At 41.1% G+C, this 26,984-nt stretch overlaps 1 protein-coding gene, 1 long non-coding RNA gene and 1 other non-coding gene across 7 annotated transcripts in view; all 3 read right to left on the bottom strand.

Moving 5' to 3' along the window:
* nhej1 (nonhomologous end-joining factor 1) overlaps positions 1 to 8,225 on the bottom strand; it is a 31,442-nt gene extending 23,217 nt beyond the window's left edge. For 2 of the 5 annotated variants that reach the window (XR_014890713.1, XM_085264707.1), the window contains exons 1-6: positions 8,160 to 8,225; positions 7,168 to 7,285; positions 6,641 to 6,851; positions 6,281 to 6,502; positions 6,060 to 6,198; positions 3,602 to 3,660 (exon numbers count right to left, since the gene is read on the bottom strand). Coding sequence is in view for 4 of the 5 variants with exons in the window: in XM_085264707.1 (XP_085120833.1) it covers positions 3,602 to 3,660; positions 6,060 to 6,198; positions 6,281 to 6,502; positions 6,641 to 6,829 (609 nt within the window). In the remaining variant the exon portion in view is untranslated. Of the gene's footprint in view, positions 1 to 3,601; positions 3,661 to 6,059; positions 6,199 to 6,280; positions 6,503 to 6,640; positions 6,855 to 7,167; positions 7,286 to 8,159 lie in introns of all 5 variants that reach the window. The other 3 variants (XM_085264709.1, XM_085264711.1, XM_085264710.1) reach the window with 3 other exon arrangements.
* Positions 8,226 to 8,611: 386 nt separating this feature from the next.
* Positions 8,612 to 8,684, bottom strand: trnar-ucg (transfer RNA arginine (anticodon UCG)). The gene has a single exon. It is a non-coding gene; the product is annotated as a tRNA-Arg (tRNA).
* An 8,382-nt stretch (positions 8,685 to 17,066) lies between these two features.
* LOC146547345 (uncharacterized) lies at positions 17,067 to 18,782 on the bottom strand. Its single transcript, XR_014890812.1, has 3 exons — positions 18,123 to 18,782; positions 17,724 to 17,848; positions 17,067 to 17,604 (listed from the first exon to the last, which is right to left on the bottom strand). It is a non-coding gene; the product is annotated as an uncharacterized LOC146547345 (long non-coding RNA).
* Positions 18,783 to 26,984: the final 8,202 nt, after the last annotated feature.

Here is a 26,984-nt window from a genome sequence, read left to right as displayed (position 1 = left end):
GATGATTTCTGAAGATATTGGTCTGTGCCGCTCTGTGTTGGCACTGTGCACGTAAATAACTGTGTAAATGTCAAAGAAATTCAAGTTCAAGGAAGAAAAGCTGAAGCTGAAACTGAAGCCGGGTTGTTTTTTGTTTTTTTGTTTTTAAAAACAGCAACGGGGCACAAATACAGACTGTGTGTTGTACCTGCAGCTCTGATCCGTCTGTTACTGTGACATTTTTGGAAATGGGCTCATTCATTATCTGGCAGAGAGCTACAGAAGATTGCTGACGCCATGACATCAGGAGAGTAAAAAAGAAACTAAATATAAGTATGATGGGCTGCAGTGGACGTTCTCATGGAGATAGAGATGCCGACACAAACACAACACAGGGATGGCACATTCACGGACATGCACGCGTACAGGTATGCAAAAGCCTGACCCTGATAGATAAATACTACACACACATGCTAAACATACACACACACACACACACACACACACACAAATAGCAGTCTATCCATCGCGTGTGTGATTCTCTGCTTGACGCATCGCGGCAACATTTTTCCCAGACACACTTTTATTTCAGTTTGGACTTTGGTCTGAGGGCGGCCTGGTCGCAGCCCGGTGTAATTTGCCATGAGAGAAGAAGACTTTGATCTACTGCAGCACTTTTCTTCTTCTTCTGTGGTTTCTGACTGTCCACTTCACCCAGCCTGGCTCAACACTGATTGCCCAGAAAAAAATATTTTTTTAAAAAGCAGAAAATAGAGCTTCCACTGTGACCCTGATGTAACTTTCCATGAGTCATAATCGTACCTGACCTGGAGCTTTTCCACCGAATGAAACTGTGATTCTTTCCTGGTTTGTCCTTTTACACAAACAGCATCAACAAACAGGCTGCTTCCCTCCCCAAAAACAACCTGATGACACACAAGCAAGCCCTGCAGCATCTTCCCCGCACACTCACCTGAGACGGGAAATTTCCCCGAGAGCTATAAAAACCCCACGACATACAAGAAGGCATCTTTTAACACCTCTGGAGACAGTGGATCTTATTCACAGATAGACTGCGCGTATGAATGTTCGACCAAATCTGTGACTCATCTGTATTTTCTTACCACAGTTTGTTTGAACAAATGTAAAAACTTCCACAGACCATGCATACGCACAAGGGATGAAGGTCCAACAAATAGAATGAAATAAATAAATACATAGAAGATGTTTAAGGTAAAATGCACAAAATACTGCCTGAAAAGCTGCAAGCGGAAGTTTTAATTTAATATACTTAGACTTTCTTTGGAAGATGTTCTAAAAGGTAACAACGTGGACCAAACACAGCATATCAGTACTGGGGTGATGATTTGGGCACCTTGCAGTCATTGAGTTGACCATAAATTCCTCTGTATACCAAAGTATTTTAGAGTCAAATGTGAGGATATCTGGGTCATGAAACAGGACAATGATCTGAACATAAAAGGATCAAGGTGCTGCAATGATCCAGTCAAAGTCCGGACCTCAACCTTACTTAAGATACACCAGCTAACATTAGCTCAGGGAGAAAAAAAAAAAAAAGTCCACTTATCGCTAAAGTCATCCAAGGACGTCTCCTTGCACACCGCAGTTAGCCCATAAAACACTGATAATCCAGCTAATGGACACTGATTGGTCTTAAGGATTTACAACGGGACACATGGATTTCGATGGTGCTCGTTTTCAGATGATAAGTAGGCATCAGATATTAATTTAAGGTGCAACAGAAACGTCTGTGTGCATAAGAAGCAGTTAGTTGTAATGGCCAACAACGCTGCTGCTACTGTAAATCGAATCAGAGGATGCAGTAAAGTGAGTCATGATGCTGCAACATCCTTTTTACCACGACTGAAACCTGTAAAAACCCACATGTGTAGGTACCTCTGTAAATATGACCAAGTCCACTGCAAACTTTAGTGGTGATCCAACATCAAGTAAACACAGGGCTGATTTTTATAGGTTAAAAGTATTTGAAAAATCACTTTATGTAGAGGAGAACAGCGAGTCATGTCTTATGAGATGAATCATCAGTGATTTGGAAATTCTGAACACATTTTAATGCGTCTGTATCAATCATATAACAATATAACAACCACGGTGTGGGACGGAGAGATTTCGCAGGTCTTTCCTCCCCACTGCTGTCAGACTCCATAATAAAGACTTTAACTGATCAAGCACACACATCCATACATATGCAATAATACTAAGTGCAATAATCCTTTCTGTCATCGTTGTATTTTTACTCAGTTGTATATAGTATTTGTATTTGTATTCTATTTTTATCTTATTGTATATTTATTTTATTTTATTCTACTGTATATAGTATTTTATTTTATTCTATTCTGTACAGTTGTGTACTGTATTTATTCTTATTGTATTCTAATTTTTGCCTCATAACTTTTGCACTGTCCACTTCCTGCTGTGACAAAACAAATTTCCCACGTGTGGGACTAATAAAGGTTATCTTATCTTATCTTATATATAGATATTTTGATCGACTCTAGTTCCCGTGAAGGAAGAAAGGACAGACAGACACTTTTTTTGTTGTTGTTGTTTTTTGGTTGGATAATTGACAAACAATGAACTGGAATAATACATTTATTCAGCTATTTTTTGTCTGAGTACTGCTCTGTTTGTAACACAGAAGACATTTAAATGTCTGAGACATCCAAAGGTTGAAACATTTGGATCCAAAAAAAAGTAACACAACCAGCTGTAACCTAATGGTTCAGTCTGTCCCTTAAAATTAAATATTTATTGATTTGCTTTCTTCCTTTTTACCACATACAGTATGACTAGTGTATTTGAAGGTGGACAAATGTCAAGGCAGCAGGGATGTGGGTATCAAAACTCAAATGGAAACTGTGTGAAAAACACACTGAAGTGTTAACATAATAAAAATATAAAAATAACCAGTCGTATCCGTCCTGAAAAATTCAACAGGTGCATCTGAAAACCCAGACCCCACACACACACACACACACACACACACACACACACACACACACACACACACACACACACACACACAGTGGAGGTCAGAGGTCAGCATAGTAAGAGATGAAAAATTCCACACCTGAATACAGTGTACACACGCACACACACACACACACGGGGACTTAACCTCACCTCATCCTGATTGGCAGGAAGTGGCACACAGCGATTATTGAGCACGTCACACGGCTCAAGTTCCAGCGACCGCAGTGGTTTATCACAAGGAAGCTCACCACAGCAGGTTAATGACGAGGAACGGAGCTCAAACTATAGGCTGCGTGCGTGCGTGCGTGCGTGCGTGCGTGCGTGCGTGCGTGCGTGCGTGTGTGTCCGTCCCATATGAAAAAGATATATATAAATCTTATAAAGTTTGTATCTGTCTTGTGTGAAACTTGTATGAAAAGCATACAAGAGTGAAAACAGATATAAGATCCCTTGAAAAATTATATAAATGAAACTTGTATGTTTTGGATACTTAATAAAACAATATATGAAAGTAATGAGAAAGTGGCCACTTTCATGAGTAAATCATATAAGTTTTTACGATTTCTTTTCCATGTGCGTGTGCGTGTGTGTGTGTGAGACCTCTCACCTTTGCAATGAAGTCTTCTCTGTGGGTGTGCTCCTCAAAAACATCTGTCTGCAGCCGTTCTGGGTTCAAAAAGACACATCTGGATTATAATCATGATATCATGACACTCCACAGTGATCAGACTGAGGGGTCACAAAAGCAGTTAAAGCACTGCTAAACAGTTAGCAACCTATGGGGAGGTACCAAAAACTGCATTTCCGCTAATGTCCACTACAGGATGGCTCCACAAATGAGTGAGCACCCATAGGCTGTATCTCAATTGAGGGGCTGCATCCTTCGGCTCAAGTACACCGCGAAGGCCGGATCCTCCGAAAACCGAGAAGGCCGGAAGTGCGAGGCTGTGAAATGGGACGGTCTAGCCTTCAGATTTGCGTCACCAGCTGTCTCAATGGAGTTTAATAAACTCAGCCGTCTACTCCTTGCTCCGTAAAATATAACAGGACATTGGAGTAAATTCTCTACCATCTCACCATCCATCCATCCATCCATCCATCCAGTCGCTTCCGCTTATCCTTTTCAGGGTCGCGGGGAGTGCTGGAGCCTATCCCAGCTGTCATAGGGCGAAAGGCGGGGTACACCCTGGACAGGTCGCCAGTCTGTCGCAGAGCCAACACATAGGGACAGACAACCATTCACACTCACATTCACTCTACCATCTCACACTTCTGTTTAATCAGTTTTCTGTTTGATGTTTATTCAGCTGTGTGAGAACTATAACTTATCTCAGCCAAACTGATTTACTTAGGAACAAATAAAAATAACATACAATAACTTTTTGAAGGTATCTAAGTGACTTATGTATCATGTTTAACCTGAGTAGCCAGAGAGCGGACAGAGTTTGAAAACTGCAAAAATACATTTTGTTCTCTATGAACAGTTTTCGAGTTCATGATAGCTGTGCAAAGGTGATTTTGGTTTTTTTATAACTCAGGTGATTAAATTATATTAAGGTTCAAAGTCATGGAGGCTGAATGTGATCATCAGCGTTTGTGTTGCCAGTCCCTTGTAGAGTAGATTAACGCATTTATCTGACAACTACAGCCTGGTGTAAGGTACAGACTGAGCTTATCATGGTGAACTAAAGCTAAAATAAATCTAAAACTGAAAAAAATTTAAAAAACATTTAATTTAACTAAAAACAAAAACTAGACTTCAGAAAACACAAAATTGCACTGTACACCAAATTTAAATATGAATTAATGTGCCTTTGTTTTAAGACCTGTCCATAGCAGATCTTAAAATTAGATAAATACAAGCTCTGATGGACAACAACACACAAACCATCACACTAACTCATTCTTTATTCAGTAGAAAAAAAACTAACAAAAATGCAGACACAGTGAATAAAAAAGGCATCATTTAGTTTAAGACCTAATCGGTCTCTTACATCATTATGGAGGAATTTTGCCCAACTCTTATTTACAGCAGCCCCCACCTCAGCACTGGACCATTCTGTTACAGATTTGCTGCTGTGCTGTGGATCATTGTCCTGTTAAATGACCCAGTCGGAGCCAAGTTTTAGCTGCCGGACAGATGGCCTAACACCTGACTCCAAAATACTTTGGTATACAGAGGAGATGGTTGAAGCTGCCCGTGTCCTTCAGCTGCAAAACAAGCCCAAATCATGACCCCTTCCTCCACCGTGCCAACCGTACAGTCTGAGATGGAGCTCTTGGGTTTTGTTTTGTTTTTTACAAGTTCACTGAGCATTGCACAGTCTGACCTTGGAGGGAATGTTTTCCACTTGTGGATTATCTTTTTCTTGCTGTTCCTTACTGTTCCTGCTATTGCTTCTTTACAGGTGCTCACACTCGCTAATGAGCAATGAATCAAATGCATTTGATTAGCAGCACCTGGCTGTTACGTATACTTGTTTTGTCTGCAAGCCGGGTTACGCAAACACACACCTGTAAAAACCCAATAGTATGCTGTTAAACTGCGCATACACTGAATGTTGATTGGTTGACAAATGAGCTGGAAAAGGAAAGGGTGCAAACATTTCTCAATTTGAGAGTTCACCAGGAACTGCAGTGGACACCTTTCATTCTTTTTTAACATTCTTTTTCACTTCAGCTCTTGGGCCAACACAGTACAAGTGAGGCCCACACACTGGCTGCACCCCATAATTTGGACACTGCCCCCATCTGCGTATTTAGTTTGTCCACACACTGTTTCTGCATTTTGCTTAGATGTTGTTAGATTAATTACAGCGCAGCTTGCTAACCAATATGTTTGCTTCCGACTTCAACACACCAGCCCAAAAACCAGTGAGTAATGTGATGGTGGATTCCTCCAGCTTTCACCAGGTGCATATCACAATCCCATTACAACAGACAAGGAAGTGCTGCTGGAAATGCTGCGACCTTACAAACAAATCAAATCAAATCAAATCAAATCACTTTTTATTGTCACATCACATGTGCAGGCACACTGGCACAGCCTGGCACAGCCTCTGTACCTCTGCTGAGCGTGGCTCCATTCTCTCTGTAGTCCTGGATCTCAGCGTCCTTCCTCACCAGCAGACCTCCCAGCTGCTCCACCTGCCGCTGCAGCAGGCGACTCATCGTCAGCAGGGGGCGCACCAGCTGAATGCACACCTGAAGAAACGCACAAAACAGTCAGACAGCCCAGCCGCCACGATTAGGGTTTAAAAAAGAAATCTGAAAGGTAAGGACGTACCAAAGCTACTGGTGCAGGGGTGCAGTGAAACTCCCAGTAGAAAGGGAGTCCTGCCAGCTCGCTCTTCAGCCTCATGTTGATGCTACCGTCTTCCTGTCTCGTCAGAGAGATCTGAACCTCGTTTTCAGTCTGGCTGCCGACTCCCGCCAGGCAGGGCTTAACCACCTCACACAGGTGAGTGAAGAAGGCTTTTACTGGGGCTCGCAAACGCCTGTTAAGCTCCTGATGATGGAGAACAAGAATGTATTCATCAAACACGGGTTTTTGCTCATCTGGCTTTTAAGAACAGTAAGAATAAAGATTTCCTGCTAAGTAAATTCCACAAGGCCTCGCAGGTTATCTGTTCACATTTGTGCATACATGTGCTCTGCTCTGGATGACTGCTGTGTCCATCCTCTCCTCCCACACACAGTGCATGTCGGTGAGCAGGATATGGTACGCCGTCTCACCGAACCAGCTCTTGGCCAGGAGCTGGCACCCACTGATGCTCACGGGAAGCCAGGGACGCCGGAAGAGGATGTCCTCAGCAGGTGCTCCGCTTCCCTCCATCAGGGAAAACAGGACGAAAGAGCTACTTAAAGGCAGGGTGGAGATGTTGTATTGTCATTATTATTGTTAGCATTATTGTTGTTATTATTATTAATATTATTCGTATTCCAACTCTTACAACAAAATGTTGCTTTGATATTATAAAAAGGGTTGCACTAAAAACAGTAATTAAAACAACAGCAAAGTATTTTCTTTCACAATAAAAGCACCTATTATCACAGGACTCGTAGCCATATTTGTCGGTCAAAGCAAGCAGGAGCTGCTGTTTCTGAAAGTGAATGCCAGTGAACACATGGTCTAATTTCATTTTATATCAAAAATGTTTTCTAATCACTCACCTCCGAGGAATGCGCCCCCAAAAGCCTGGGCTGAGCTCTGCTGAAGCCGCGTTTTATAGACGCAGAGCTGGCCGCATAATCACAGCACTGCAGGAGGTTCAGACCGCAGTGGCAGCTCCTGTTTTCGGGGAAGGAAGTCGAGTGTTTCTCGTCAGTAAGTCATTAGAAACACACTACACAACACAGAGGTTGACTCAGGATCATTAAGAAAACTCAAAAACACCAAATCAGTCACTTTATGACACCAGTTTACACCGAAAGGACGGTGGACGCACATGCCAGCGGTTTTCTCGGTTGTGTCGTCCAAACTCCGTTCAAAAAATTAGGAATTTAAAATCCCACTGCTCCTTATCACATACTGGTAGGAGTCATCGTGTTATTTTAGAGCATACACACATGAGTAGCAGCTACTCTTTAACTCGGTAACCATCTAGCCTGTATTATAATTAACATAGCATTTCCAGAGACTTAAACACGCAGCGATCATTGTTAGAAATCAAAGACGAAGCATGAAGAAAAATATAAAAATAAAGACACTGAACACGAGTGTTAAAAAGAAATGTGTGTTGCTAGGTGTATTCATAAAATAAAAGGGATTATAGACGTGGTTTTTCTCACCCTTTTGAGCGTATAACCTAGTAACAAATGACCAGAAAACCAAACTATATTTAAAAATCGAACATTTTTTAGGTTTCAACGTTTCTCATAAAATATAATGAATATTTAGTTTATAACAAACTTCAGTTTACATCGATAGTTCAAATTTTTTAACTCGGCAACAATCTACACGATACTAGAAACAAATTTACTACAAAATGTTTCACTTTTAGCTCTGAATTGACAGACTTCAAGGTCTGGTACTCAAGGTGTAAGTTAAGCTAATTTTTTGTGTCTCTACAGTTGTAAACGCGCTAAAGTGAAGTTCGGTTATTCTAACCCGACAGCTCCTAACACACATAGAGACACTGAGAAAAACGGTATTTTAAACGTACTAAAGCTTACAACAACACACGCTGCTGCTCCGCAGTCGGTTCCTGTTGACAGTTAAGAATTCCAACACCGACGACAAACAGCGGCGCTTTTAAAAGGTTCCGCCAGTCTCGAAATAAATAAATAAATAAAACTCAGCCTCTTAAAAGTTACCAGTATTTTTTTTTTTATTTCATGCACCCGTTAAACACTTAATATACTTCATAACAGTGAAATTTAAATGTTTCGTATTAGCTTTTATCAAGTTTTATATTTTGGATTTTTTTAATGTGCATATTTTTGAAATTCCTTTTTCTGTAAGAAAAAAAAAACAACGAAACAGTACGGCGGATTAGACATCAGTCCCGAACTGCGTTCCTCATTTATAATCGGCCATTAATGTGTAATGGTAGATTGGCTTCTGGTCCTTCCCGCATTTACCGACACATAAGACTCTCTGTAGCAAACGTATAACCAACCACGAAGGGACTCGAACCCTCAATCTTCTGATCCGAAGTCAGACGCCTTATCCATTAGGCCACATGGTCTTCGATAACTTAGCCTGGACAGAGGCCAGATGACGTCAGCTGGAAGTCCTGGTGATTCACTATCTGAAATAGTGTCACTTTTCTCTCATTTATCACTCTCTACAACAGTGGTTCTCAAACTTTTCACAACGAGTACCACCTCATAAAATACATGGCTCTTAAAGTACCACCCTTATGACCTACATTAAAGTACAGTAGTATAGGCCTATTTAACACCATATACAGTTTACACAAGACAATTTTATTTCTTATATGAATATTATTTATTTTAACTGCCATAGTGCTAATAATAACAACTGTACTGCATTAAAACATTCACAGAAGGTGGGATATCCAGTCTTTAAGTGATGATGTATGAACCCTGCTTCCGGGTCCAAATTACTTTGCTTTTATTAAGGCTGTTGTGTTTTATCATGTTTAATGCTTTGTATCTTGTTCTATTTAATCTGAACAAGCCCCTTAAAAAAGGCAGTGATCACTGTTGGCCTCTCGCGGTTTTTATTACCACTATTCATCGGCAGCACGTTTTATAGCTCAGTTTTTAAAACCTTACGATGTAGCTACAGCCCTTCTGCTACAGCTCTTGAGGTTGTGACTCCTGTCTAAATCAGTTGGCGCAGCATGTCCAACAAATGTGACGTGAAACTGTGAATGAAAACAAAACTAAGGCTTTAAAGGATATTTATGTTGGTTTTGCATCTTTAGTAGTCTCAGTTGATTGGAGGTCCAGAATAGATCCACTAGTCTTTGTTCAGTGAAATCCTGGAAAACAAAAACTGTTGTTTGACCACTCTTCGTGCAGGTTGGTTAGCTCAGGTGGGTAGAGCATGGTGCTGAAACAGCCACGGTCATGGGTTCAAGCCCCATACTGACCACTAAAGTGCATGAGTGAGCTCAGGTATGTAGTAGCTGAGTTCACTTGAGCACATTTCTTATTACCAATTGGGCTTCATTAACAAGAAATAGCAAAAAGGAAGTCAGAAATACTCCACATAAGTGCTTTTATACCTAACACGGGCTTTCCTAAAAACAATAACAGCAGTGTCAGCTGACAAGGAATATAAATGTCTGCTTCAACCTCTATCTGCACAGCTCATCAGCTGAACTCTACAGCTGGCTTCAGATCAGACGATTCAGGCCACGAGTCAGATAACTAGAATATGGTGCTGATAACACACAAGGTTATGGGTTCAATCGCCATACCCGCTGTTTAAGCGTTTCCTGGGTAACAAACAAGTTTCATAATCCCATTCTTAAAAGAGTCCTTTAGATAACATTTTAGGGTCAGGGATAGCTCAGTAGGTAGAGTGGTGGCCCCATGATTGGAATGTCAGGGGTTTGATTCCCCTGAACAGCTACCCTGAGGTACCCCTCAGCAAGGTGCCATCCCTACACACTGTGCCCAATGGCTGCCCACTGCTTCACTGAGTGAATGGGTTGAGAGGAATTTCCCCACAGGGATCAATAAAGTACACTTTCTTTCTAATAAATTCTCTTATAGTTAAAAAAAAAAATGCAGTTCTGTGCAAAAAGCCACCCCTCATTTATCTGTACTTTCATTCCAAGGGGCCAGACTGTCTTCCATTTTTTGCTTCACAGTGATCTATTGATTACTAAAGAATTTGTTATAAAATGCACCTAACTCAAGGGAGGAACCAGTGTTGTGTTTACACATGTGAAAAAAAACTGGGGGTGGACTGAAAAAAAAATTCTTCACATGAAGTAATGATTTTGAGTGAAAAGCAGCTAAAATAGTTAAAACAAAGTTTTATTTATTTATTCAAGTGATCAATCATTAAGAAAAATGTGCTTTATATTAACTGAATGCATATTAAAACATGTGAGAAACATTTACTCTCTAGCAACCGCCTCACACAAACACACCGGCGCTGACCGTGTGGATTTGAAACACAGGGAGAGGTCACGTCCAGCCTGCATGTCCACTGCTGTCACAGACACGGAATATTTTAAAAACCCCGTTAAAGTTTGTGCTGTCACCAGGCTGTCCGTGATGGTGAGTAAGAGACGGGAATGTAAATGTGCATGTAGCTTCACTCGGCTAGCAGAGTGGTCACGTTAAAGTGAGCAACACGTGGAAGTTTTCAGCCATGTGGATTTTTTTTTTTTAAAATACTTTGTCATGTCATTCATTCAGCACAGCTGTCCAGCTCTTTCAAATGCAGATAAAAATAACGTGTTTTTCCCAGTGTGGAGCTCACTTTCTTTAACCACAGCACCGGAAACAAACTTCAGGTTCCCATTTGCGCCACATGATATATAAACCAAAACAAAAAAAACGGACTCTAATGATATTTTATATCTGGATCTGGATCTTGTCAAGTGCCTAAATGCACTGAGCTGCTGCCATCTGATTGGTTGATTATACAGTTGTGTGAACATGCTGATGGTTTTGTTTTTTGTGTAGAATAAGCTTTGCATATTTAACAAAGTCATGCGAAATTTAAATGTCACCTTGTACGTACGTTAAGAAGTTTGTAATGCCGTGAAAACAAGTGCAGAGTGCAGGCTTTTGTTATCTGCCCTGTTGAAGCACATTTTAATATGCTTGACCACTATTTTGAGTTATTATTTGTTTTATTTATGGGGATATAGTACATTTGTTTTATTCATTTCATTGTTCAGTAAAATTATTTTAAATGTTTAGTCAAAGGTTTATGATTTGTTTCTGGTTTGTAAAAGAATAAACTGTATAGTTTTAAATAGCTCTATATAGCATTATTAGTGAATTGAACTTAAGATCAATCTGTTGATCTTGCAGAGATGTGACGTGATATTTTATATCTTTATAGGATACTTTTTATATGTTATCAATACACACTATAGTTGTAAGAATCATAGTCACCTCCATCAAAGAGCGGATGTGTTTGTTAGTGTGTGCTTCATTCTGTTTGCAAACACAACAGCTGGAAAAGATTTGAATGAACTTTGATCATACTTTGTAGGGCTGCAGAGTAGATATTGTGGTTTCTGTTCCTCTACCTCTCAGACATTTAATTGGTCACTTTTGCTATTGAAACTGTGGGAGTGGCTAAAAGAAGCTTTAATCATAAACAACATTCTGGTCCACACTCTGTACCAGTCAGTGGGAGTACTGGATGTGTGGGCATACAGTGGGTACGCTGCTCAGATCAAACAGTCTGCCCAACATTTCACAGCAATACTGGGGCCCACAATGGGCAGTTCACAGTGCCCAAAGTGCAACCATGTGGTTGCTGGGGAAATGTCGTCTGGCATTAATATAAGGACACAAAAGTGAGCCAGGAGCTTTGTGGCATAGGTTTTCATGGCTGAGCAGCTCCTGTAGGTGGGATGTGGATGTTACCCAGTATGTTTGTCCATACACACTCATTAGCCACTGGCATTAGTTTGGACCTGATGTTGTCTCCAGAGCTGTCTTAACTTGTTGTGGCACAGATTCAACAAGAAACCAGTTTGAGATCATTTGAGCTCCGAGACAAGGTGTGTTATCCTGCTAGAAGCAGCCATCACTAAATCAGTATCAATTTCTTCTATTGTCCACTTTTGATGAGCCTGTGTGAATTCTAGCCTCAGTTTCTTTTCATGAGCAGTGAAATAGGTGTATCCAATAAAGTGGCCTATGATTGTAGCATAGCTACAATATATATTCACATTATGACATCTAAATTTTGCATGGTTTTATTAAATATGCAATTTTCACATCAGATCAGATTTGACATATTTAACACGTGTTATGTCTCGTATGATCTCTGACAAGTGTGCCTCTATGAGGCTATAAGAAAGACTCTAAAGGTGGGCAGTTGCCAGTTTTTTGGTCATCAGAGGAAAACAGAACATGTTTTTCTAAAAATACATATTTATTTAATAAGACTTAGACAGATAATTGTAATGATAAATTGAAATAAGAGTAAAGTGTATAAAGTCATAACAGCACCCTGTCTGTGTCACTCATACACAATCTTAAGTGTCCGGGTTTAGTTGAACCAGGAGAGGGCGACATTGCTCTTCTTATGTATGATTTCCATGTATTTCTTACAATATCAGTCACAAGGGACCATTCTAGTGCCATTCTACCAAAAGAAACAAATGCCACCTCGGGGGAATCTGAAGTCGTGTGCAGTGCTGTGGTTAAAGACTTGAGTGCTGCAACTGAAATATGTATAACACTTTCCTCATCTACATTTAAAACAGCTGCAAAAAGACACGTGCACTGAATGAAGAGGTCTTTAGGCTACGTTCACACTGCAGGCGAAAGCGCATCAAATCCGACTTTTTTGGTCGGACACTCTGAAGAGCACAAATCCAGTATTTTCATATCCGATCTGGGCCACTTTCGTATGTGGTACTGAATCGAATACATATCTGATGTTTCAGAAAGCGACTGCTGTTTGAATGGTCACGTCGCACTAAATCCGTCTTTTACGTCACTGACACAAGACAGACGCCATCAGCGCCGGAGAAGACAAACGAGAAAGCATGAAGAGCGAGTCAATGGACAGAAACTGAGGTTGTGAGTCTGTGCAGAAATTGCTAGACTGTTGCAACAACACCTACTAGCTCTGTAGCCGCCATTTTTACTTCCGTAAACAGACCGCGTTATGTGTGACGTCTTCTTTTGCGCATGCGGGCCACTTTGAGGTCCGTGAACCGTTCACACCAATGGTTGGTTCACACTAGAGCGCATTTGGTGTCACATTTTATTTGTAGTGTGAACAACCAGACAAAAAAAATCCGATTTGATCAAAAAAATCGGAATTGAGCATTAAGACCTGCAGTGTGAACGAAGCCTTAGATCTGATGACATATGGAATAGCATTTCATTAGCACAGAAACATTGAAGGGGTCTTCAAACAGCTGGAGGAAAGCATCCACTTGCTTGTTTAAGAAGCTACAAACAGCAGAGGAGAGTGATGGGAGAATAAAATAATTTTTAAAAATGCTTCGATGGCCACGTCAGATGGGTGCTTCTGAATCCTGTGCAGCTGTGTGACTTATTAGTGAGATTTCAGAAATGCTTAAAACCTTAACTGAAATGGACATAATAAGGCATGGAAGTTTGTTTCTGTCAATATGTTTTATCAGTTTAAAAATAAAAATTAAATTAATGATTTAATGGTAAATCATTTAAAAATAAAATAGTTTAAAAATAAAATACAAGCACAAAGTAACACAGAAACATTGATATATCTATATCTCATTAAAAGATAAGTAAATGTAAACTTTTTGATGCATTTTAATGGTATATTAATTTATTCAGTAGTGTCAGTTTATAATGGGTGTGTGGGTCTCCTGTAATATTGACGTTCAGGGGCGGTCTTAGCCTGTTTGGTGCCCTGGGCGAACACCCCCTCTGGCTTTGTCTAGGGTTTATTTCTGGGATTTCACACAACCCAGGATTCAAATCATGAACACATAATGGGCTTGGATTTACAACTTTATGAATGAAATGTGCTCTATTTGGAAGCAGCCGCCCCCCCCCCCCTCCCCTTTCAATGGGTTGTCTGTGAGACTTTAAATCATCAAACTGTAAATTATAAATTGTTATTGATCCCTTTACCACTAGTCATAAAGTGTATATTTATTGTCTTACTCTTTTTGTATTTATTGTTTGTGTTCTTGCACTGCTGTAACTGGAGCCTCGTCATCTCGTCTCTATATACTGTACTGTACCTGAAAGTAAGAGCTCGTTTAGACTCTATTCTGTGAACAGGCTACCTCCCACGAATATGTGAATTCTTCTGTGAAAGAAGTCTTGATGCATCATCCAGGAAAGTAAATCTCCAAAAGTTGATTCTGTTCATCTGGACGTAGCGTTTTGTGGGAGAGACGTTTCATCACTCATCCAAGTGACTGCAGGTGTCCCCAAATCTTATAAACAGTACATTTGCATAATGACTGAAACCAGCCCACTGAAGGAACAACGGGCTGGGAGGTCAGTTCCTTGATCTTAATTATGCAAATTCTCATGACCATTGACCAACAACCACTGACCAAAACCCACTGATCAATGGCCATGAGTACCATTCACAGAGAGTTGGGGAATGGCTGCAATCACAGCATTGTAAGATGGCGAAAAAATGTACCCTTAGGCCCCCTCCTCGATTCAGAGATGGTCTTTCCCTTTTCACGGAAATGGCCTCCTTGACTCCCTGCTCAAACCAGCGTTCCTCCCTGTCCAGGATGTGCACATCCTCATCCTTGAAAGAGTGTCCACTGGCCTGTAGGTGTGACTAGACTGCAGAGTCCTGGCCTGACGAGGTAGCTCCTCTGTGTTGTGCCATCCGCTTCGCCAGAGGTTGTTTGGTTTCCCCAATGTATAAATCCTGGCAATCCTCCTGGCACTTAACAGCGTACACTATGTTACTCTGTTTGTGTCGGGGGACCCGATCCTTGGGGTGGACCAATTTTTGGTGCAGCGTGTTTTTGGGTTTAAAAGCCACAGAGGAAAAAATGCGCCTCAACTGTTCCGATACTCCTGACACATATGGGATCACTACAGGCTGATCACTTGGGCAGCGGTCGTCCTTCTCTCCTGGATCAGCTGGAGCTTTCCTTAGGTGCCTTTCCAGCTTTGAGAAAAGTCCAGCTGGGATAACCACATTTACTCAGGGCCTTCTTGATGTGCCGTTCTTCTGCCTCCCTGGCCACTGTGTCTGTGGGGATGGTGTTCGCTCTGTGTTGTAGCGTCCTGATGACGCCCAGTTTGTGCTCGAGGATATTGAGAGTCAAACCTTAAATACTGATCCGTATGCGTAGGTTTACGGTACACGTCAGCTTTTAGATGTGCATGTGCATAACTCAAGTGTCATCTTATCAACATGTTATGTGGTCTTCAATGTTTTTTTTCTTCTATTTCTGGCAGATACAGACATTTAATTTAAAGTCTTGATGTTGCATCTGTCTACATACTGTTAGTTACTAACGCTAATGAGCTGTTGTGTTTTATTTTGGACTGGGTTTACACAAATGCTCACTGAATGTGTTGGCAATAAAAGAAATTTAAAATAATAAGTTGGATGTACTTAATTCATTTGTGTGGAACCTGTTGACAAAATAAATTTATGTAAAACTAATTAGTAAAGCACAAGGTGGCTGAAAATATAATATTTGAATTAATCTAACTTAAATTTAACATTTTACTGCCACAAATAAGAAATGTGTTGAAGTAACTAATCGAAACTATCTAACCTGTAAATATATCATCTATGTTCATACAACATAACTTGATTTAGGTAGTCTTAAATATCTGTTGTTAATCTTAAGTAGTTTTTTAAAATTAGATGAACTAAACATTTTTGCTTTAAACTAACACAATGCAATTTCATGGAACCTGTTGACAAAATAATTTTAATTAAAGTCAACTTTTCATTTTTTTGAGTGCAAGCAGTCGGTCCAGCTGACTTTCTTGAGGCACTGAGGGCAGTTTGAGTGCATTACAGCAGACTGATCTTCTCTGTTATCTTTCCAGTGTGAGTGCACGAAAGGATCTCACAGATGAACATGTGGTCCCTGACACTCCAGCCACCTCTTCTGCACCCGTCTCACCTCCAGTTGAGGCTCAGAGGAACAAATCAAAGAAGGCTTCCTGGTGGCGCAGATGGCTTTTTTGTAAGGTGAGTTTACCACTGCAGAGAATAAGCTCTGAACAAACAAATGGTGCAGGAATTTCTGCATCTATTTGTGTTTAACTGGATTTATTTGTAAGTGGCAAATCTGAAGTATGAGGTCATTTTACTGTGTTCCTGTTTAAAGCTGATTCATTGCTTTGTGTTTCTTCTCCTGTAATTTCATCACTGTGATTGCACTGTTTGTGTCTTTCTATAATGGTAACATCAGCACTGAAAAATGTGAAGTCAAGGACGTTGGTGTCCAGATGGAAGTTTCCTGCCCCCCAAATTGCTGCTGTTTTTCTGCACGGTACATTCTACAGAGCCGAGTGTGAAACGTGAACAGCTGTTATAGGAACATATGAAGTCTGAATGTTAGGATTGACACTCAAATTCTCATTATGTCGTCCATTTTGGTTGAACTAACTGGTGACGTGTTCCTCAAAGAAAAAGGTGACCTTAGATGATGAGCCGTGTTGGCCTGAGGTCAATGAGAGAGATGAGCCAGTTTCCAGGCCGTCTACCCCAGCAGGTTACGGTGGGTAGCCAGGGGGCTATGTTGGAGACAGAGTAAGCACAGCAAAAAGACCATTGTTAAATTAGCTCCAACAGAATTATTTTCAACACTTTTTCAGGGTTAATATATTATTTATACACTCTTAAGAGTTAAATCAACATTTTTGAAATAGTTATAATATTTAACACCAGGCCAGAGTTCATGTTTTAACATTTTTAACCTTCTGGTTAGTGTTGGCTTCACTCCCTATAGTGTCAGGCTTTCTACACTGAAAAGTGTTAAAATTAAATTCTGAGAAAGAATTGAATTCCACAAAATAAATATTCCCCAAAAGGACATTTATTGTGTCTTCAAAAAATTGTGAATGACGGTACAATGTACACTGTCTCATCTGAAACATTGTATGACCTTTGCATGTCAAAAGATTTATAAAACTTTAGATCTGACATTTTCACTATGCATCTCTGCTCAGCATGCATAGATGGTTATCAAAACACTCTGTAAACAACCTGTTTCCCATAAAAAAAAAAATAATTTCATCTTCAACCAAAAGTAAGTCACTTATTTGGCGAAAGACAGGCGTGTCTTCTTCCACTGCACTGCAAATAACAGGTCCAGCTTTATATTCACTTGGGACAAATTAAACACAAAATGTGCTTTGAAAAGTTCATCAAATGCCCCGAGTGAGTGGCTCGCCTGGTGTGTGTCAGTCTTGCTCTTCTTTTGCCTGACAGCGAGGAGGTATGGTTGCCAATCCTTGTTGATTGCAGAGATGCTCTTCCAGACTCCAGCATGACTGGGGTTGACATAAGGAAACTAATAATTATTCACAGAAATGGTGTCTAAATACAGAAAAAAATGCAGAAGAGATTGCTCAAAGACTTTGATATTATTGAAATTTCATGATATAATTACCTTATGAAAGAGTACAAGTCTCTGACTTGCATCACTCGCGCTGATTTTTGGAGACCTTTGTCCTCCTGGTGGTGGTAGAAGGAGATGTAGCAACAACAACAGCAATGCCATTTCTTGTTCAAAGGCTGAAGATGAAAAGACACAAAATTAATACCATTTCATCAAATGTTTTGATCTGTTTAACAATGAAAATAGGGGAAAGTTAAGAGACTTCCATCTCTCCCATGTCTATTGTTGAAAGTTATCAAAAACTAGATGAAATCGTTAGAGATACAGAAGAAGAAAAAAATCTATAGGATTATTTGTTCAGGATCATCATACAAACAAAACGGACAATGCTTTGTTTGACTTTATATTACATTCTAAGATCAAAACTAGAAAAACTGGACAAAGATTTACTTTGTTAAAGGGTGTTAAAGTGAGCTTTTCAGCCTCTTTTATGGCATTTGGCCTGAAGAATGTCTTTCATTTCTGAAGCAACCTGGAGGATGTGTCATCAGCGAACAGGAGAGTGAAGTTTTGCTCCACCTTTAAGAAAAAAAATTGTATTTGAAACAACTGCTAGCTCCAAATTCCAAACATTAAAAAAAAAGAATTCTAACTTACCATTCCTTTTGTATCCTGGAATCTTGGAAAAGTGGATAGGATACCAACGCTTCTGCTTGGGTCATTAACAAGCCTCCAATAGTGCTGAATGGTCTCTTTCATCTTCTGGAAAATCACAGAGTTGTCTGTAGTATGGTTGAGCAAAGACACGACCTCCTTGCAAGAATCACCATCAAGCTGGTGTATAAAATTCAGTCCTTTTGAGATTTGGACCACCTGAAGAACTGTCTGTCAACCTATTAGGTTGTGTTGGAGATCCACAACGAATCTTTCTTTGGACAGTTTTCAGAAACTGAAAGAAATGTATCCTGTACCACTTGCGGCATCAAAGAAGTGCTCCTGGATAAGTGAAAATACAAAATATTTTGTCAGATTTAGCTCATAACAAAATATCAGATAATTTTTATGTCCAGCATTAAACAATTTTGTGTTGACTATTACATAGCCTTTGTCTGCATATGGATCTTTGAGTGAGGGGAACAGCATCACAATGCCCAAAGCATACTCCTCTATGAGGGGTAGAGTTGGATGTCTCGAGACCGGTCTTGGTCTCGAGACTCGAGACCACTTTTTCGTGGTCTTGGTCTCGTCTTGGTCTCGACGGACTTTTGTCTTGGTCTCGCTGTTTCGGTCCTGCGTTCTCAAATCGACATAGTGTTCGGGAGATTTGGAGTCAACCATCAGCGGAGCGGGGGGGGGGGGTGGCTTACTGGGCTTAAGCCCGGGTCATTTTTTCAGAAGCATGGGGTCTTTTGGAGTGTAATTTGTTAGTTAGATGCCTGACTAACAACTGTATAAAACAAAAACAACACACGAAGCACAGAGCGCACCGTCGTAAATTCCCCCTAATTTTGGTATGATCCGAGCTCAGGCACTAGGCGACTGCACAGCACCCATGTGAGCGAGGGGGGAGAAGCTGCTGCAGGACAGAGGAGAGCTTAAGTTTGACCAGGTACCAAAGCAAATCGTACTGATTCGTACTGAACTAATAATGTAAATATGACGGTGTATCACAAAAGATTGATATCAAACTGATCAGTTGGTTGCGTTACTTGCTCTTCGAGTGAATCAACAAATGGATAAATAAAAAGCCGAACAGCAATGCTGATTTTTTTAGAGTCTTAGCTTACATTTCATATTTTCAGTTGTTACCCTCCACGGCTAAACAAACTCTCTAAATTGGTTTCAGTTGTGTACTGATGTACACAACAATGGACATAAGGAGCTTCTTTCAAAGAAAAAACTCAGGTAGATGTTATTTTATATATTATGCTTCGGATGTTGTTCACAATATAACTATGCAAAACCAGAGGAATTTCAATACACAGCAGTATATTCACAGTTGAAACCAGATATTTACATACACTTTATGGAGAAAACATAAAAACTTTTTTTTACTGTTAAACATCAATTTAGAGTAAACTTTTGTTTTAGATAAATAAATGTTGAAATATCTTTTGAATTAGTTAAATGTCAGAATAAAAAGAGGGAGCTGTCTATTTTATCACTTTCATCAAATTTAGGATTACATATACACTAAGTTTATTGTTAATTAATAAGAAAACTCCAGACGATTCCATTCTGAGCTGAAGAAGCTTCTGATAGGTTCGTAGAGTCCATGTGAGTAAACTGGTGGCACAGCTGTGGATGCATATAAGGCAAAACACAGAGCCTGTTTCTGTGAAATGGGAAAATCAAGAGATGTCAACCAAAACACCAGGAACAGAACTGTGGAGCTCCATAAGTGTGGCTCAGTTTTGAATACAATTTGGTGCCATTTGCAATTAAGAAATACAGATAGTTTCTCTCTTTACTCTTAAAGTTAAAAAATATGTTTTTTATATTTATCAATCTAAAAAAAGAAACATTTAGTCTGATTTGATGTTACAATCAAAAAAGTGTTTGTGTTTTGATCTGACGAGTTTGTAAATATCTGGTTTCAACTGTATATTTGATGATGTTGGTGTTTGGCTTGATTGTCAGCACAAAGAGGGAGAGAGAGGAGCAGAGAGGGCGAGAGAGGACAGAACAGAGATGGAACAAGAGCAGGTGAGACACACATGTTAGTCAAATGGTTGTTTGCCAAAACTCATCAGAACATGTATCTCGTACCTAGTGTTTCTTTTTAGATACCATTTGTTACTTTTCAAATTCTACATTTATTAAGTTATGCAGGCTTGTTTGCACAACAAGGCTAAATAATTATATAAACTTTTCTCAATCTAAATATTGTACTTTGGTAGAATTAAAAAATAAGTGTAGTGCAGGTCTATGATTATTTTTAGTGCTACTATAATTTAGTTCTGATTCTGGTTCTGTCTTGGTTACTGTTGTAGTCCTGTTTTAATTCCGGATCAGTTCTGGGTCTGGTTGAATTGGGGTTTAGTCCCTGTGTCTTTATACAGGCCCGACTTTGTTCTGCCTTGCTGCTTAATTAAAAAACTAGTTTAAGGTTTCCGGCATATGTATATAGAATAGCATCTGGCTGCAGTTTAAGGACTTTTTTTGTCTCGGTCTCGTCTCGTCTCGGTCTCGGTCTTGGTCTCGTCTCAACTTGGTCTTGGTCTTGTCTTGGTCTCGATACCCTCTGGTCTTGGTCTTGTCTTGGTCTCGGATTAGGCGGTCTTGACTACAAGTCTAATGAGGGGAAGGTGCCTGAGAGTGTCACGGCCCGTGGCTCGGCATCCAGGGAGCCGTGGGAGGCTGCAGTGGCCACACCCTCGGGCTGGGCCGCCTCCAAACCACCTGCGTCTCATCTGAGGCAATCACCGGAGGACTACTTCAGCCAGCTCTGACGGCTTCTCTTCGCCAGTCCGTAAGTCTCCTCCCAGTGTGACCAGCATTAGACAAAGTGAATCTGTGAACTAAGGTGTAGGTCTATTAGGTTATGTTGTGGTGATCCTCAGGTTGGGGGATGGGTGTTCATACTGGAGTGCAAAATTAAAACCAATGGAGATGGACCAGAAAAGTTTAAAGCCATCAGGTGCTCAGTTTAGAAAAAAGAGAAAAGGAGAGGAGAAACAAGCAAAAGATACAGGTAAGCAGATGTGTCCTGTCACGACACATAATAATTAGAGGGAGGAGTTGTACAGGGAGATGGCCACGGGCAGGAATGATTTCCTGTGTCGTTCAGTGGTGCTTTTTGGTAATCTCAGTCTCTCACTAAATGTGCTCCTGTGACTTGCCAGGACATCATGGAGTGGGTGGGAGGTATTATCCATGATTGTCCTTATCTTGGACAACATCTGCCTCTCAGACACCACCTTAACAGAGTCCAGCTCCATCCCCAACACATTACTGGCCTTGTGGATCAGTTTATTTAGTCTGTTGGCATCTGTGACCCTCAACCTGCTGCCCCAGCATGCAACAGCATAGAGGATAGCACTGACCACAACAGAGATACAACAAGTTAACATCAATTAGTAGGGATAGTGAAAACTTCTGTTTACGTTTGTAAGCCACTTGGCTATGATAGTAAACAGTAGACACTGATGCAGCTTACTGAATCCTTTGGACTGTGTTCAGCACAATAGTAATTAGTCATTAGCCAGAGGGAGTGTTTGCCCAGGGTGCCAAACAGGCTTGAACCGCCACTGTCGGGACTTATATTTCTGACGTGATCTCCTCCTTTTTGCCCCTGGTACCGGGGGCGTGGGGCTTAAGTGGTTTAAGCTGCCAGTGGCACAGAGTGTAGTGCGTAGGGTGGTGGGCACAGACAGGCCTTTCGAAGTTGTTGATGCTCAAGGCAAAATGTTTCTAACGTTGAACCTGAGCTCATCCTCGAACAGATAAAGCCGTAAAACATTAGCAACGACTGAATGCTGGCTCTCGCTTTGAGTAACCGGAAGTATAAGACCGGACTGCAGAAGTAGTGGTCTGTCATGGCAGCCTACGTACGCACTTACAGAAACCTGTGGATAAGGAAACACAACACATTAAGTCGTGGCTCAAGAGCTGGCAGTTTGTCTTGTAATCGGAAGGTTGCCGGTTCGAGCCCCGGCTCCGACAGTCTCGGTCGTTGTGTCCTTGGGCAAGACACTTCACCTGTTGCCGACTGGTGGTGGTCACAGGGCCCGATGGCGCCAGTGTCTGGCAGCCTCGACTCTGTCAGTGCGCCCCGGGGCAGCTGTGGCTACAATGTAGCTTACCATTACCAGTGTGTGAATGTGTGTGTGAATGGGTGGATGACTGAATGTAGTGTAAAGCGCTTTGGGGTCCATAGGGTCTAAGTAAAGCGCTATACAAATATAGGCCATTTACTTTAATGTCGGTCATAAGGGTGGAACTTCAAGAGCCACTGTGACTTGCAGGCAGCCTGCAGACACAGGGATTGTTTTCTTTGTGTATGTAACTAGTTGAAGGTCAGGTGGTTTTAGTGGCCTATCACTGAAGTGCTCTTCTTAGATGTGGTTAGGCAAGATAGAAACTGCAGAACCTGTGTCCACAATCAGTTCAATGTCCTTAGCTGATGAGGTAGGTGTGCTCACATTTATGCTGCATTGCAATCCTTTTGATGCATAAGAAGGATCTGTTAAGTAAAGGGCTGAGTTTTGGTAAATGGACTTCCCGTACATCTCTTGTCTTGGATGAGCAGCAGACACGAGCAAAATGTCCAGTTTTATGACACAGTTTACAAGTAGCTTTGGCAGCAGGACACTGACGAAAGTTGGCTAAGTGACTGTTTGAACCACATCTAAAACAGTTCTTAGATGGTTTTGTTGCATGAGATGGCTTTGCAGGGTGAGCATTGTATTTGTGCTTCCTCTGCATGGAGTATGAGTGAGACTGCACAGCTTGGACTGGAGTACTGCTGTTTGCAGCTATGGATTTAGCTTGTTGAACTGCAGATTCCATTTGTATTGCCAGTGTAACAGCTTTATCTAGTGTCAAATCAGGTTCAAGCAAGAGTCTTTCTCTTATGCTGGGGTTAGACACATGTTCAGCTAGCTGATCATGGATCATTTCTTCTGTCCTGTCATCAAACACACATTTAGAAGCAAGGTCACGCAAGCTGGCCACATACTGGATAACAGTCTCATGTGAAGCTTGTGTTCGCTTTCTGAAAGCATGTCTTTCCACAACAACATTTACCTTAGGTGAAAAGTGTTGTTCTAGGGCAGTAACAGCAGAGGCAAAGGTATCACCTGTATTTGGCAGTGAGTAGAAAATCCTTTGTCCCTCTGTTCCTAAGCAGTGAAGTAAAGTAGCTCTTCTTCATGCTTCATTCCCTGTTGCAGTGATCACAAGCAAATAATTGTTGAACATACACATCCACATGTTGAAGGGCAAAGCAGGATCTCCAGGGCAAGGCAAAAACATGGGCTGTGGATGGACGTTTGCAGCCATGATGACTCAGCAAAAAACTAAGCTGAAAAAACAGGCAGGGTTACTCGTCGCCAAAATGTAGCAGCGGCTGGTAATAAACCAGTCCTCATCAAGGAACAGTGCTTTTTAATGAATTCAGCACAGACTTTACATCGTAGAGGTAACAGGGATACACATCAAGTTATCAGTTAGCCATCTTAACTATATTCTAACTCTAAAATTTTACCGACTCCACTTTTCTCTTATTTCGCGACACCGCCCTCTAGTGGTGGTGGTACAATCATTACAGGACACAACAACAGTCTGGAGTGTAGAAGGAGTAGAGCAGTGGCGAGAGGACACATCCCTGTGGTGCTCCTGTGTTGATGGTGATGCTGTTAGAGACGCATCTACCCACCCTCACCACCTGAGTTCTGCCAGCGAGGAAGTCCAACACCCAAGCACACAGGCGGCTGTTGAGACCCAGATCCCTGAGCTTTGTGAACAGTCTGCTGGGCACTATTGTGTTAAACGCTGAACTGTAATCAACAAACAGCATTCTCACATAGTTAGCCTATTTCTTGTCCACGTGGCTGAGGGTGGTGTGCAGGACGTGGATGATGGCGTCCTCTGTGGATCTGTTGGGTCGGATCTGTGGTGTCTGGGATGGAGGAGGAGATAATGTTCTTCAGCAGCCTCTCAAACACCTTCATTACTACCGAGGTCAGTGCAACTGGCCGGTAATCGTTCAGGGATGAGGGTTTCTGTTCTTGGGCACAGGGATGACGGTGGATCTTTTGAAGCATGTGGGGACCACAGACTTCACCAGGGACTCGTTGAAGATGGAAGTGAACACACCTGCTAGCTGGTCAGCACAGCAGCGCAGCAGACGGCCGGTGCTGCCATCTGTCCCCGCCGCTTTCCTTGTGTTCACTCTCCTCATTGCCGCTCGGACGTCATGCTCCGTGATGCTGATCACCGGTCCTTCGCTGATGACGCCACTGTCCTCGGTAGTCATGCGGTAGATGGCATTAACTGCCTGGCTAACCACGAAACTGGCGTAGAACTGGTTCAGCTCGTTGGTGAATGCAGAGTCGGTGTTGATCGGCGCAGTGTCCCTGGCTTTGTAGTCCGTAATGGTGTGTAGTCTGTGGCACATACTCCGTGTGTTGCCCTGGTAGAAGCGAGACTCCACACGCTCCTGGTACTGGTGTTTGGCATCTCTCACCACGTGCAGCACGCCGTATGAGGCCGCTTTGTAGGCACGCATATCGCCAGTGGTGAGACTCGCGTTGTAGGTGGCGGTCCTGGCGTTCACTGCGTTCACTTTACTTGGTATCAGATTGATACCAAAATTTGTAGTATGCACAGCACTACTGTTTGTAGATATTTTTACACTAGGTGTATGGAGGGCCATGAGTAGCAAAATGAACGAATATGTCAGGAAATAATTCACTAAATAAGTAAATAAGTAATTAAAATATATATTGATTTAGTTTAAAACATTGAATAAAATATTTATTTCTATTTTCAAATAATTAATTACACATTTTCAATTAATTTCAGTTTTGATTCATTAACATTTAATTCATTATTTAGTCAGTTCATTTTGGCACTTGTGGCCCTCCATACAGGGGAACTAGCACAGTCGTCTCCTTTTTACGAGTGTGTAGCGGGCCATGCCACCATTGTTGGTGGGCCCTGTGAGCTAAAGTGGTGAACAGAAGACCCAAATATACTGAAAGTGGGCTTGCACCTTGAGGTCCTCTAGTGGCTGCTCTGTGTATTTGCATAAACATGCATATACAGTAGCAAGACACAGCGTCTTGACAGACTCTGCCACACACTGAGCCTGTCATGAAAATTGGTGCTAAAGTTTTGGTAAGTGAAATTCTTCATTCATTTTTTCATTAGTTTGCGTCAATGGCCAGCGATAAACCCATGCAGCTTAAAGATGCAGCTTAAAGATGCAGCATGCTAACCAAGCTTGCTGCTGCACATTCTGAGGCACATATGGTCACTTCTGGCTCTAAGAAGCATGAAACAAAAGGTGAATGTGACTATAATGATGATCAGTAAACACTTCTACAAGTTACATGTGTGTAATAAATACTAATTTAACTAATTGAATGGTTGTTATCTATGTAAATAAACAGAGGAGTAGCACAGAAAAAAATATTAGTACAAATTATGGTTATAAACCTGTGTTCAAATAAACAGATGGCACCATGGTCTGTATTTGTTTTTTTTTTTTTAAAAGACTGTGTTGGCTTAAATGGCAGCAAGTTGTGCATGGAGTTTAAGCCAAGAGCTCACTGAAGTTGGCTTAATTTGCAGAATAATGTATAGAAAAACTGTGAGTGAATAAAAATCTTGGACCATTTGCTTGATCTGCCTTCAAATAACAGAAGCAACACATCTGCCAAGCTTCGGATTTCCCCACATGCAGGAGTCATGTGGTAAGAGACACGATCAGTTTAGAGATAGTCTGGAGGATCATTTTCTTTTCAAAGTGCAAAAAAAGGCCTGAGGTAGCCTATTAGGGATGTCTGCTCATACTGACATCATCAAGAGCCGCAAATAGAAAAAAACTGTCTGAAGAAGAGCTTTAGGCTCACTTCTTTAACTCTTGCTGGCCTTGTTATTCGAATCTTTAGACATTTTTAAATGGAGATAAACTGCTAGTAAACGTGTATATATCTAACTGAAAATAAGGAAAAGCATAATACGTCCACTTTATATGACTTAACCACTGCAAGAGTAATATTGATACAGACTGTTGTACTGTATAATTTAAACAGTACATTTGAAACCAGACACAGGACCCATAGGTACTAATAAACTCAGGAAGTTCGCATTAATGTCCTCTTTTATTAGTCCACTTATCCCTCTGATGGCTTTCTACACTGCACCCATATAACCTTTCAGACTTTACATCTTCATATTTACCAAGCACAGGATGCAAGCACTTTATGTTTTTGTCTCTACCATGCCTTGTACTTTACAGGTGTGAAAATTAAATCCGATTCAACTTGAGTGGAAACAAACGTAGCGGGAACAAGCACAGCGGGGAATCCACAGTCCCATTAGAACGGTATTTTGGAAATAACTTGCTGTCTAACTGATCTGCTGACACACAGAAAATGTGTGAAGGAATTGATTTGAAACTGTTTGCAGTGAAGAAACTCTGCTAGGTTAAAAATCATAATGACAACTGAATTTAATTCAGTTGCATCAGTTTGTGGGTGCATCAGGTTCGCCAAGGGCTTTGTTACATTACTACTTTTAACAAGTTCCAAGCATCTGAGGCTTTCCTTGATTTAGCATCAATGATGACCGCGTGCAGCTGTG

This window comes from Mchenga conophoros, linkage group LG23 (assembly GCF_057382185.1).
Source record: "Mchenga conophoros isolate Kocher_MC1m ecotype Shallow Benthic linkage group LG23, M_conophoros_male_GT1.1, whole genome shotgun sequence".
NCBI classification, from domain to species: domain Eukaryota; kingdom Metazoa; phylum Chordata; class Actinopteri; order Cichliformes; family Cichlidae; genus Mchenga; species Mchenga conophoros.
Note: the sequence above shows the minus strand (reverse complement) of the source record. Positions and strands in the feature narration are given on the sequence as shown.